Source organism: Herpailurus yagouaroundi, unplaced genomic scaffold, assembly GCF_014898765.1.
Source record: "Herpailurus yagouaroundi ecotype Mexico unplaced genomic scaffold, PumYag 295, whole genome shotgun sequence".
Lineage (NCBI taxonomy): Eukaryota > Metazoa > Chordata > Mammalia > Carnivora > Felidae > Herpailurus > Herpailurus yagouaroundi.
In genome coordinates this window covers 1,360,638-1,374,253 of record NW_024412512.1, presented here as the reverse complement: position 1 = coordinate 1,374,253, position 13,616 = coordinate 1,360,638, and the positions used below count along the sequence as shown (strand labels likewise).

The following is a 13,616-nucleotide window of genomic DNA, read 5'->3' as shown; positions in this document are numbered from 1 at the left end:
TCAATGACCGCCTGGCGCACTACATCGACCGCGTCCGCGCGCTCGAGCTCGAGAACGACCGGCTCCTGCTCAAGATCTCCGAGAGGGAGGAGGTGACCACGCGCGAGGTGGGCGCGGAGCGGGGGCTCCGGCCTCCGAGGGTTCCGGGGGGTTCCCCTGCGCGGGAGTGACACTGGGCAGGCCCCGCCCACCGGGGGGGGGTTCCCCGGGGCTTCGGGGGGACCCCCTAGGGTCGCACGCTGGGGTGGGCATCGGCCTCCGAGGGTACCTGGGGGGCTTCGGGGATCCCCGCGAGTGAGGTTTGGAGGCCAGGTGGGCCCTGACCACCGAGGGGTCCTCAGGGGTTTCTCGGGGAACCTGTGAGCGAGGGGTGCACACTGGGGCAGGCCCCGCCCACCGAGGGGGATCCTCAGATTTCGGGGGACCCGTGAGCAAGGCGTGCATCCTGGGACAGGCCCCGCCCACCGAGGGCTCCCAGGGAATTTTGGGGGGACCTGTGAGCGGGTGTTGCATACTGGGGCGGGCCCCGTCCGCCGAAGCGCCCGCAGGGGGTTTCGGGTGTCTCCTGAGTGAGGCGTGCAGTCTGGGGCAGACCGTGCTCTGAGGGACCCCTAGGGCATCTTGGGGTCCTCTGTACGACTGGTGGATATGGGACAGCCCCGAGCGCTGAGTGATCTCGGAGAAGATCTGGGGATCCCCTGACTGAGAGGGTGTGAGCCAGAGTAAGACACGCCCCTAAGAGAGTTGTGGGGATGCGTTAGTCTGTTCTGGTGTCCTGGGAGAAAATTTGGTGGGGTTCTCTGGTCTCTGAGGAGACTGGGAGTTCAGGCTGTATGATGGGGCCCTGAGGAGGGGTGGAGGGTCTCATGGGTGCGGGTGGGGTCCCTGGGGCGAGTCACGTGGTCTTTTCTCGGTAGACCTCTGCAGAAGTCTTGTGATGAACTCTGGGGAGTTCAGGGACTGGGGAGGTGGTTAGCTGTAGGCTTCGTCTCCTACCCGCACCTGGGGTGGGAGGGCATCCGGGGGGGGGGGGGGGCGGAGGTGTTAGGGATCCCGCGCGGGAAATTTGAGAAGTCCTCGGTTGGGCCCTGGGGAGCCCTGTTTGCAGATGGGCTGGAGCCTGGTAGGCTCCACCCCTGAGTGGATGAGAGGGGATGGGGAGACAGCTGGTCTCGGGGACCCACTAGGAAGTTTTGGGTTCCAGGTGAGCCCCAGGGTTTCACAGACTGAGGGGCTGGGTAAACCCTCCCCCTAAGGGGATGTGAGAGCCAGATGTCTGGGGGTCCCGGGTGGGTTCTTGGTGGGGACTGCGGCTCCCACCCAACTATCCCCCAACCCTCATTGGCCCCAGGCTCTTTTCTCGTTTAGCCGGCCCCCTGAAACCCACGTAGGGGTCCTCTGAGTATGGGTTGGGGTGACAGGGGTGCTCACCTTGCGGTCCCCCCTGAGGGCCGCTAGGAGAGCCAGGTCCTGAAGCCACGGCGTCCCTAGCCTGACAGTGGACCATGTGACAGAGTTGTGGGAGGACAGCAGCTAGGGGGTCATTTCTGGGAGCCACTCACTTACCCTTCGTGTGACCCTGGGCAAGTCACTTACCCTCTCGGGGGTCTCGGTTCCTCTTCTGTAAAGTGGAAATACCAATAGCCACCTTTTGTGGCAGCTGGTGGGCCCTGGGAGCTGGTACTGGCTTCGTGGAATAAAGGGCAGGCGCTCAGGGGAAGTGCCTTGTGGCTTCGTTGCCCCTGTGTAATCGTGGCCTTAGTGGCTCAGAAAGCGGCTTGGGCGACGGGGAGGAAGAAGCGTCCTTGGCGGGGGGGGGGGGCGGGGGGGTGGTGGTGTGTGTTGCTCGGAACTGGATTCAAACCCAGATCCAAACTGCTTTGAGTCTGTGTGACCAGGGGGCAGGTCATTTATGCCGTGGGGCTAGAATTGTCCGGTCCCAAGCGTGGCCACCTGCCTCAGCGGTGCTCGTGTCCTCAGGATGTGGACCTCCAGCTCCCACCTGCAGGTTGGTCAGGACGCCACGGGACCTGGCTTCTGGTCTTTCCCCTGGCCTCGGTTGTCCCACCGACAGACAGAGTAAATGGCCAACAGACCTTTGGGGGCCATGAGCCTGGTGGGCGGAGCCGAAGTGGGTGCTGTCCCTGGAGTGCACACCGGTGGGGCCAGGGAGCTGTATCCGGGCCCTGTCTGTCTGTCTGTCTGGGCAGTGGCGTTACTTACTTTTCAGGGGTGAGGCTTGCTCCTGGGGACAAGGGGAGTGGTGCTTCGGGCGATAAGCCTGCCCCACCGTGACCTTGAGGGCTGTGCACAGGCTCCAGGGGTGAGGGGTGGGCTCCCAGGATAAATGGGGGATAAACGCCCCTCTTAACTGGGCAGTGGGGGGAGCTGGCGACCTGCGGAGGGATGGGGAAGGTGGTCACATGGGCCCTTCAGAGGGAGTGACCTGGAAATGGCCTTGGGCTACAGTGGGGCCCAGGCTTGACTGCTGAGTTGGGCAGAAGCAGAGGGGGCTGGAGAGGTGGCTCGGGTGGGAGGGCCACGGGCCAAGCAGCGTTTATTTTACCTGCGCGGAAGCTTCGCACCTGGATGGAGACTGCCCGACACAGAATGATGTCTGGGGACGCTAGTGGTCATCACGCTGGGGGTGCTCCTCCTGGCATCGGGTGGCTGGGGAGAGGGGTGTGCTCAGCCCCCACAGTGCCCAGGATGGCCTTGCCCCAGAGGATGATCCCGCCCCAATGCCAAGAGGAGAAACCACTTGAGGAACCCTTTGAAGATGCCTTTTAAACTGTTCTGAGCGTGTCACACGCTTGTCATAAAATCCAGACAGTGGAACTGCACGAAGTAAAACCACAGCTTCACCTGTTTTGAGTCCTGCCCGCAGGCTCGCTCTCACATGTGGGGCGGGTAGTGCACTGCTCAATAGCCATGTCCTCGGATCACTAGAAGGTTTCTGGAAAGGCTGGGGGGGCCGGATTCTGTTGGAGAGAGATCTGGGTGCGGGTGGGGAGGGAAGGGGCCCGGGAGGGAGGGGCAGTTCTCCAAGGAGCCTCCCCTTGGGGTGTTAGGTTCCTCCAGCCTTCAGTTTCTTTTCCCTTACCTGCCCAGGTGTCCTGTTCCTCCTGGGGGGGGGGGGGCGGGTCGGGACTCCCTCAGGTGGACCCAGGGGGCAGGGGCTGGGCAGGGCGAGCTGGGAGGGAGAGTAGCACTTGGGGCTGCCTGCGTTAGGGGATTGTGGGACTGTGGTTCTCAGCCGGGAAGTCGTCCCCCAGAGACACAGGAACAGGAAAAGGCCACCTCGGGTTACGTGCCCCTCCCCCCCCCTGCCCAACACATGCGAGCACATTTGCTCACTCCTGGCACTTGCAGAATGCCATGAAAGAGCGAACAATAGGCCCAGCCATTGGTCTCCGGCTGCTGTGCCCGCAGTGCCTCACAGGTGCAGGGAAGCAGGGCCTGCCAGGGGAGCACCTGTTAGTGGTCTGAGGAAAAGGAGTCTGGGAGCTTGTCCCCTACAAGAAGTTTCCAGGTTGCCCCGCTGCTGTGGAGCCGGGTCCGCGTTTTAGCTCTGTGGGCTGGAAGTCTCCGTCGGGGCTGCTCGACTCCGAGGCTGCAGTGGAGCGCTGCCGCAGACACCGTGTGAAGGAGCGGGCCAGGCCGCGTGCCCGTGAAACTTCATTTGTACACGCTGAAATCAGAATTCCTGGGATTTCCCTCCCCGTGTCGCAAAATCTCTTTTTTTTCTTTTCTTTTCTTTTCCCCCCTCGGCCATTTAAAGATGCAAAAACTATTCGGGGCTTGCAGGCTGCACGAAGACAGGTGGCGTGGTGGAAATTGGCGCGTGGGCCCGAGTTTGCAGACCCGGCTGTAGTAAGTGCCTTGTCGAGACCAAAGGGACACCAGCCGCACGCGGGCACACGCAGGGACCTGAGTCACACTGCAAGAGCTTGGTGTTGTGCTTTTGGTTTTCTTTTTGTATTTTTAAGTAATCTCCGTAACCGTGGGGCTCGAACTCACCACCCTGAGATCGAGAGCCGAATGCTCTAGTGACGGAGCCAGCCGGGCGCCCCAGAACTTGGTACTTTAAACAGGCCACTTGAGGTGGTTGTGACGCTTCGGGCACAGAATCCGGGGGGGGGGTGCCAAAAATCTCAATCGTGAAGACAAGCGATAGGGTGTATTTTTACTGACTCAACCTGATGTTTTAGGCCAGTTTTAGATGTACAGAAAAACAGCAAGGCTAGCGCGGGGTTCCCACAGAGCCCAGCCCCGTTCCCCTTCGTGTTATGTTTGTCACCGCGATGTCACCACTTTTGACGTCACGTTGACCTCGTTGACACCCATACTTTATTTGTGGGTCCTCAGTCTCCCCTGACCCCTCTGCCCCAGGACCCCCTGGGGACCCCACATGGCATCCAGGGGTCCTGTCTCCTTGGGCCCCTCTGGACCGAGACGGTTTCTGAGACTTCCCTCGTGTGCATGCCCTGGGCCGCCGTGAGGAGTGCCGGTCAGGAATTCGTAAGACGTCTGTCCAGTGGGGTTTGCCTCCTGTTTCCTCGTGGTCAGGCTGGGGCAAGTAATATTTTCACGGACTGTTCAAGAAACTAAAACGTGTAGGACGCCTGGCTGGCTCACTCGGTGGAGCACGTGTCTCCTGATCTTGGAGTCGTGAGTTCGAGCCCCACGTTGGGGGTAGAGTTTACTCCAAAAAAATTTTTTTTAGCTAGTACAAAAATCTCGCTGTGAATGAAATATCGAAAACTTAAATACGGTGTCATAGTTGCTGGCTTCTCCTGCCCTGTGCCCTGACCAGGCTCCGTACTGAGGTCGCTTTAGTGACCGTTGTGTTGGTCACTGTTCGTCCCAGGACCCCCTGCCTGGTGAGGGGAGGGTGTGAGGGAAAGGGCCCCAGGCTGGGGGAGGAGCAGGGGTATGTCCTGCGTGTGCCCCTCCCTCAGGCTCAGGAGAGTTTTAGAAGGTGAGATGGCAGGAGACGAGCAAAGACACACATGTAAACCCAGGTGCCCATCTGCCTGTGGAGAGAGGAGCCACTCTGTGAACTGAGGTTTATTCCAGAAGCCAGTTCCCAGAGTTGGAGGCATCGGGTGTGGCCAGAGGTGACCACCTTTGTGGGAGGGAGGGCGGGCCCTTGCTGCTGGGGGTGCAGGAGGGAGAAGCTGGCTTTGTCTCCACTCCCCCTATCGTGTGTCCTGACCTTGGAGCTGCGCCCGGCAGACCGGCCCTGCACCTGGCAGGTCAGGAGACCACAGCTCACCCACCGCTCCCTGTCTGGGAAGTGGGCCTGGGAGCCCGGATCCCGTCTTACCTGTGGGATGAGATGACTGGGAGCTGCCGGGTTGAGGCACAGGGTGCCCGGGCCAGTGGGGGTGGTGCGTGGGGTCTCAGACTGGATGTTAAAACCCCAGCTCTTGGGGCGCCTGGCTGGCTCCGTCGGTGGAGCATACAACTCTTGGTCTCCAGGTTGTGCGTTCAAGCCCCGTGTTGGGTGTAGAGATTACTTAAATAAAACTTCAAAAACACTTTAAAAAAAACAAACAAACCATCTTTTCTGAAAAGCGCCACCTCCTGGAGGCTCCTTGGCCTCTGGCGAGCCGGGATGGTCATGACCCTAGCACATGGCAGGTTCCACGGCCCCTCTGCCCAGGGGCCTTTCCTGTGGACGGGTGGGGTCCCAACCGCGCCCCAGACACACACCCGCGCGGGCACCTAGCTCCACAGCGATGGCTGTGCTTGTCGTCCCGCGGCCCCGTCTCCCACCGCTCACCCAGTCACACTCTATACCTCCGTGCTTTTAGCACTTTCAGAATGGTGCAGCCTTCACCTCCGCCCAACTCCAGAACATTCCATCTCCCCAGCGGGAACCCCATCACCCCCAGCCCCCAGCTCCTAGCCCCCACGAGCCCCCCTCCTGTCCGTGGAGGAGCCCGTTCTGGACGTTTCACACACGTGGGCCCACACCCCGCGTGGCCTCTCGTGTCCGGTTCCCTCCCTGAGCGTCGTGTGTTCGGGGTCCGTCCGCGGGGCGGCGGGGGTGGGCGCCTCGCTCCTGCTTGAGGCCAAGTGAGTGGGTGGGGTGTCGTGTGTGTTCGTCCACGGATGGCCCTGTGGGTCGTGTCCACTCTGTGGCTGTTGTGAATCGTGCTGCTGTGAACACGCACCCGGGTTTGTGTAGACGCGTGTGTCACTGCTTCTGGGCAGACAGATACTCAGCCGTGGAATTGGCGGGTTACAGGTGAGTCTGCTAACCCGTCCGAGGGGGCGCCCCGCGGTCTTCTGCAGCGGCTGCCCGACTTTCCATTCCCCCTGCCGTGCACGGAGGGCCCCATTTCTCTGTGTTGCCAGCATTTGTTGTCCTTTGTCTTTTCGACCCCAGCCGTCCTAGAGGGTGGAGGGGATACCTCAGTGTCCTATTGGGTTCCAGATATCCGTGAACACATGTGCGTGGTCCTGGGCACGTAGACATGGGGGAGGCTGGGGGCAAGAAGGCCACGAGAAGCGAGCCGTGTGCCCAGCTGGTAGGTGACCTGGGCAGGGGACGGGCCACAAGGGCGGGTGGGACCGGCTGGGGTGGCCCTGGGCTAGCGGGGCCGAGCTGGGTGTGGAAGCCTCCGCTGTCCCTACGAGCTCCGTCTGGCCCGGGGGGGTGTGGGGAGCCTGCGCGGCGGGGAAGAGGCTTCTCTTTGACCTGGGCCTTGCCGAACCCCCTCAGGTGAGCGGCCTCAAGACGCTGTACGAGTCGGAGCTGGCCGACGCCCGCAGGGTGCTGGACGAGACGGCCCGAGAGCGGGCCCGGCTGCAGATCGAGCTGGGGAAGGTGAAGGCCGAGCTGGAAGAGACGAACAAAAGGTAGGTGTGTGGCTGGCGTTTGCCACCCTCATTCTGGGCTGCGTCCCCGGGACCGAGCTCTGTGGCCTCGGCCTCCAGACGCCCCTTCCCAGCATCATGCAGCCCAGGGGAGATTCCTTTTTTTTTTTTTCTTTTCAGAAGTTTATGTATTTTGAGAGAGTGGGAGGAGCAGAGAGAGGGGGAGAGAGAGAATCCCAGACAGGCTCCGCACTGTCAGCACGGAGCTCGATGCAGGGCTCGATCTCCCCGACTGTGAGATCATGATCTGAGCGACAGCAAGAGTTGGACGCTCATCCGACTGAGCCCCCCAGGCGCCCCGTCCCCGGGCAGATTTCAAACCCGAGCAGCTCTCCTGAAGCGGAGTCTGTAGGGAGCTGTCAGCACGGGGCCCCTGTGCTCCCAGGGGGAAGGATGCGCCAGAGCCCAGCCTCCCTTCTCTGCCCTGGACTTGGGAACCACTGTTGTGTCACGGGTCCCCAGGGACCTTGCCGCCCACCTCACGTGTGCGCAGTGGCCCTCGTCCTCCACGGCACCTGTCGGGTGCCCGCCCCGGGAAACTCGGTCCGCTTCCGTCCCCCCACTGGAGCGCCTCAGCCACCATACAGGCCGCGTGGGGGAGGCAGCCTTCAGGCTGTGGGCTTTTCTCTTCGAAAGCACACACTGCGGCCACTTTTGAGTGAAAGGGCCGCACGGGAAACGAGCAGAACCAAGTTGTGCGGGTGTGGACGGCAGCAGGACGGAGTACTTGATTGGGGACACCGTGCGCCACAGCAGGCAGTCAGATGTGACCCGCTGTAAGCCTCACACCCGCCAGGGCCCGACCGTCACGGTCTCCAGTCCGGACGGGCAAAGTGTGGCAGGGGCCGGGCTTATCCAGGGTCCCTCAGCTTGGTGGTCACTGGGACCGAGGCCTGGTGCCTGTGTCCCTGCCCACAGCCCCAGCCGCCACCCGAGTCACCGTTGCATTTGCGGGAATTTTTCCTTCCTATTTTTTAAATAGAGTTTTGGGTTTTTTATTTTTATTTTTATTTTTATTTATTTATTTATTTATTAAAAAAAATTTTTTTTCAACATTTATTTATTTTTGGGACAGAGAGAGACAGAGCATGAACGGGGGAGGGGCAGAGAGAGAGGGAGACACAGAATCGGAAACAGGCTCCAGGCTCTGAGCCATCAGCCCAGAGCCTGACGCGGGGCTCGAACTCATGCACCGCAAGATTGTGACCTGGCTGAAGTCGGACGCTTAACCGACTGCGCCACCCAGGCGCCCCATGGGTTTTTTTTTTTTTAAGGCAGTTTTACGTTTATAGGAAAACGAGTGGGTGGTACAGAGTTTCCAAAATCCCCCCTCCGGTTTCCCCATTATAAACACCTTTTTCACCTTCCATTAATGAGCGGGCTAGGCTGTTGTAACGGACGAGGCAACACCAATACGTTATCGTTGACTGAAGCCCACAGCTGACGTTAGGGCTCACTCTCGCGGGGGTTCCCCCGTGAGTTTGCACAAACGCATCGTGAGAACGTATCTGCCCCTATACCATCGTAGTCCCACTGGCCCTCAAAGTCTCGTGCTCTATCCGTCCCTCCCTCCTTCCTCCCTCCCTCCTCCCTTCACTGCCTCCATGGTTCTGCCTTTTCCAGAATGTCCTAGACTTGGAACCACACTGTGCGTGTGGCCCCCTCAGCCTGGCTTCTGTCGCTGAGTGATGGGCACCTGTGGTTCCTCGGTGGACTAGATCCGCTGGAGCAGAACAGAGAGCCCAGACACGGGCCCACGCTGCGCGGTCACCCGGTCTTTGGCCAAGGAGCAAAGGCAAGTCCTGCTTTTGTAAAAGGCCAGGTAGACTGTGTGGGCCATCCGTTTGGTCGGTTTTTTTCATTAAAAAGTGATCCTGGAGAAGATTGAGGGGATTCCAGAGTCCGCACCGCCCGGACCCCAGCCTCTCTCTCTCTCGTGTCGGTGCGGAGTCCGGAACTCTCCAGACGCTCCTTGTCTGGGCCAGAAGTCTTGGTTTTTTTCCCCCGCTATCGGTCACAGATGCTCGCTGTCAAGCAAGTGGAAAATGCAAGATAGTTTGAAGAGAAGCAGCACACGTGGCCCCAGCCTTCGCCCAGAGTCGCCTCAGTGGGCCTGCCACGTTTCTGTGCCACGGGTCTTTTCTGTGTGGCCTCAGGCAACTCCACAAATTGGCGACTCCCGAGGGCAATGGGGGGCGCGTCTCTCGCGGACGTCCCCCGAGTCAGGAGATGCCCCTGTGCCGGGGCTCTGTCCTGGCTGCTGGGATGTCCCCACGTCTGGGCTGCTTCACCAATGATGCCGGGGCTGTGCACTGCCAGCCCCATTGTTCTGTGACCGCCTCCGCGGGTGACAGCTGCGGGGTGGGGGTGGGGGCAGATAGGACAAGAAGAATGGGGAACGCTGCTAAGTGTCTGGGCCGGAACTTTCCCGTAAGGCCCCTACTCCGGAAGGAAGCCTTCCTGTGCTTGCGGGCCCCTGGGTGCCTCTTTGGCCCCTGAGCTCCGGGGCTTCGCGCAATCACCTCGCTTCCTCTCGTCCGTGCGGGAGCCCTTCCAGACCAGGGCGGCCATTTAGCTCTTCTCCCGAACAACTTGTCACCACAGCCCCGTGAGGGTGGGAATGTGGGTAGCGTGTGGAGGAGCCGCATTCTCCCACTTAACCTCCCAGGACTTCCTGTCAGGCAGGTGAGTGATCTGCCTTAGCGCCTCGAAGCTGGTGAGACGCGGCCAGTGAGACGAAAGCCAGTATAAGCCCCAGTGCCCCCGCTTTTGGGCCGTTCTGTGTAGTTGTGCAGGGTACCGAGCACTAGATAAAGTTGTTCAGAAGTTTTCCATGTTACCTGACGCCCCTGTCCCAGTCCCCCTGGCTTCGTTGCTGATTTCAGACTCGCCGGGCACACCTCACCCCAGGGCCTTTGCACTTCTGCTTCCTCTGCCTGAACGCTCTTCTCCTGGAAATAACAGATCTGCCTCCTCCCACTGCTGCCCTCACGCAGGTCTGTTTCCGGGGCCGCCCCCTCCCCTCCCCCCGGGCACGGCTGGCAGGACTTAAAAGTACAATTCCCACCTCGCTCTGCTCACCCCGCATCTCCCCCCCCCCCCCCGCTTCATCTGCCCTTCTGATGCAGACTTACGTCTGGCAGGCAGCGTGTTTCCCTCTGGTCCCTACCCACCCACGAGAAAGTTCTGCACCGTGGGAGCAAGGGTGTTCCCGGATGGATCTCTGGCAGGAGGGTGTCCTCCACAAAGTGGGCTGTCAGTAATGGTCGTGAAATGAGTGACTTATTTCCCCGCCAAACCCCTGCAAAACCGCTCCAGGGGCTCAGGGTTTGCAGCCCCTGGAGAGCCAGGGCTGTGTGGCTGTGGGGACCCTGAGACCCCCCCATGGAGAATGGCCATATGATGCCCGGGCAGAGCTCCACGTTCGTGGGGCTGCTCTGGGGGACATGGGCAGCTTGGCGGCCAGAGTCTCTGGTCTTCATGCCACCCCACCTCACGTGAGCTGATGCGGGGTCCCCTGTGCTTCTCCCTGGGGGGGAATGGCGGGGATGCCGCCCAGCCCCCACCGTGTCCCATGTGAGCAGCGCTGCTCGATGGGGATGGCTCCCTCAATTCCGTGGGGGGGAGGTGGGCATGTGTTCAACTCCAAGGTTGAGAATTCCTTTGAGAATCAAGGGCCAGGGGCCCACGCTAGTAATAGCTGTGCCTTAAAGAATCTGTTTGTCATCTTCAATATCGGGAAAGTTGTCTACTAGGATACCAGATGAACCTGCTTCAAATAAGTTTGCAAGTGAGATGGACTTTTCAGTGGCTGGGATGTTAATTTTATAATGTTTATTTTTGAGAGAGAGAGGCAGACTGCAAGCGGGGGAGGGGCAGAGAGAGGGAGAGACAGACTCCGAAGCAGGTTCCAGGCTCCGAGCTGTCAGCACAGGGCCCGACGCGGGGCTCGAACTCACCAACCGTGAGATCATGACCTGAGCCGAAGTCGGATGCTTACCGACTGAGCCACCCAGGCGCCCCAATATATACAACTTTAATAAATTTAAATTATAATTAACTTTTTAAAAAATTTATTTTTATTTTTAAGCTTATTTATTTTGAGAGAGAGACCATATGCAGAGAGAGAGAAAGGGAGAGAGAATCCTAAGCAGGCTCCGAGCTGTCAGCATAGAGCCCAACGCAGGGCTTGAACCCACAAATCGCGAGATTAGGACCTGAGCAGAAATCAAGATTCGGATGCTTAACCGACAGCCACGCAGGCGCCCCAGTATATGTTAACTTTTTTTTTTTTTAATTTTTTTTTTTTTCAACATTTATTTATTTTTGGGACAGAGAGAGACAGAGCATGAACGGGGGAGGGGCAGAGAGAGAGGGAGACACAGAATCGGAAACAGGCTCCAGGCTCTGAGCCATCAGCCCAGAGCCTGATGCGGGGCTCGAACTCACGGACCGCGAGATCGTGACCTGGCTGAAGTCGGACGCTTCACCGACTGCGCCACCCAGGCGCCCCTATGTTAACTTTTTAATAAATTGTTCTCCCCTCTACGAGCCGTCCAGTGTGCAGAAATCACCAAAAAATGACATTAAAGCTCTTCCCTTGGGGTTTTTGGAGTGTGTGTGTGTGTGTGTGTGTGTTGGCCAGTGGGGCCCTGCTGGCCTGGCTCAGGGCAGGTTTGTGCCGAGAGCCGGGGTGGGTCTGGCCTGCTTGGGCCCGGGTGACCTTGTCCCGGGGCTTCCTGGGCTGCCTGAGGGGCTCCCTGTAGCCGCACCACAGCTGCCCTCCTGCTCTGTGCTCTTGGCTGAGTCCCGCTCTTGACTTTCAGCTCCAAGAAGAGGGAGGGCGAGCTCACGGTGGCCCAGGGCCGCGTGAAGGATCTGGAGTCCCTGTTCCACCGGAGCGAGGCGGAGCTGGCCGCCGCCCTCAGCGACAAGCGGGGCCTTGAGAGCAATGTGGCGGAGCTGCGGGCCCAGCTGGCTAAGGCGGGTTTCCGGGGGGGCCCTGGTCTGGGGGAGGCCTGGTGCCAGTGGGCATGTGCGTGTGCTGCGGGCCCAGGCGGTGGCTTTCCTGTCGGGTGTGAGCGGCTTTCCCACCTGGCGACGCCCCATCGGAGCGTGTGTGTGTTTAAGGGGGGATCCTCCGTGCCCCGAGAAGCCGCGTGGTGCGGCAGATGGTCACGTTGGCTTGCTGTCCTGTGTCCCCCAGGCGGAGGACGGTCACGCGGTGGCCAAAAAGCAGCTGGAGAAGGAGACGCTGATGCGCGTGGACCTGGAGAACCGCTGCCAGAGCCTGCAGGAGGAACTCGACTTCCGGAAGAACGTCTTTGAGGAGGTGCGGCCCGGCCGGCCCGCTAGGGCCCTGCGACAGCCTGAGGACAGGGGCCTCAGCCCCGCACGAGTGTGGGGGGCGGGGCGGGACCCGGGGAGGGTCCTTCTGCCTCTCTCAGCCTGGGGGACCCCGGGCACCTGTCCATCTGTGCCTTTCTTCACGCGGCCTGTCTGCCTCTCACCCAGACACTTGTCATGGGTCTAGGGCCCACCCAGCTAATCCAGAATGATCTGATTTTGAGGCTCTTAACCGCATCTGCTAAGCCCCCCTTTCCAGATAAGGTCACACTCCCAGGTTCTAGGGATTAGGATGTGGACTCCTCTTTTGGACTTGGGGCTCCACCATTCAATCCACAGCAGACCCTCCCCAGGGAAGGGAAGGAAGGGGGGGCCCATCTGCTTCCTGGGTCTCTCCCTCCCCCTTTAAACCTGGGCCTGCCCGGGAGTGAATGAGCGCTCCTGGCGGTTAGAGCAGGGGTTTCTGTGTCCCTCCCTTCCCCCCCCCCCCCCCGTGGCCCCTCCCAGCTCGTCCTCACAAAGCCCATTGTCCTGTCACAGCCCAGAATGGAACCCTGGGGCCCTCCCTGCTGCCCTCCCCGTCTGGGTGAGCTGCCCGAGGGAAGGATGTCCGTGCTCCCGAGGAGTGGTTTCCCACTCCAGCCGCACCGCGTGAGAGCCAGGGCCGCCGGGGCACTTGGGGAGCAGCCCGAGAGGGAACCCCTGAAGGCATCCGCCAGAAAACTGGAGCCTTCGAGGGGATCTGTAAGGGACCCTGAACTTGTGAGGGGCCCCTCGGAGGCGCCAGTGAAGGATCCCGGGTCTGCCAGGGGGCCCGGGAAGACAGACATGAGGGGGCCTGCCAGGGGAGCCTCCAGGGCACCCCGGAAGGGCTCCTGGAGGGGTGTCCTGAGGCAGGCATCCATGAGGGGCGCCGTGACGGCGGGTGTGCTGTTCGTGGGTTCGTTGTCAACAGGATTGGCTTCCTTGAGAACCGTTCCTATTGTTCTTACAAGCGATGGCGCAGTGTGATAAGTGACAGCTCTCTGTGCTGGGGGGAGCTTCTGGGAGGAAAGGCTGTCCCCTTTCCTGGAGCCGGAGGCTGGCGAACGGCTCCTCCTGCCTGCCCTTGACCCCACCGTGTGTCTGGGGCAGCTGTGCTCTGGGGCCCCTGCCTTCCTCAGGCGTTGCCGTGTGTCCTCTGCTGTCCCGAGGTCCGGGTCTCTATCTCAGACCCCAGGTACCTGAGACGACCCGTCAGGAATTCTTTTAGCAACAGCTCTACTGAAATACTCCCAGGGTGCCTGGGTGGCTCCGTCAGTGGTTTAGTGACCGACTCTTGATTGAGCCCCCGTGTGCGGCTCCTTGCTGGGTCTGGAGCCTGGAAGCTGCTTGAGAGTCTC

At 60.5% G+C, this 13,616-nt stretch overlaps 1 protein-coding gene across 1 annotated transcript in view; it reads left to right on the top strand.

The window, feature by feature from the left end:
• Positions 1-2: 2 nt before the first annotated feature.
• The window catches only part of LMNB2 (lamin B2), a gene marked incomplete at its 5' end in the record, with an annotated part of 19,905 nt that continues 6,291 nt past the window's right edge, over positions 3-13,616 (top strand). The window contains 4 exons of the mRNA XM_040461710.1: positions 3-107; positions 6,734-6,870; positions 11,715-11,871; positions 12,095-12,220. Coding sequence (XP_040317644.1) covers positions 3-107; positions 6,734-6,870; positions 11,715-11,871; positions 12,095-12,220 — 525 coding nt within the window. The remainder of the gene's footprint in view (positions 108-6,733; positions 6,871-11,714; positions 11,872-12,094; positions 12,221-13,616) is intronic.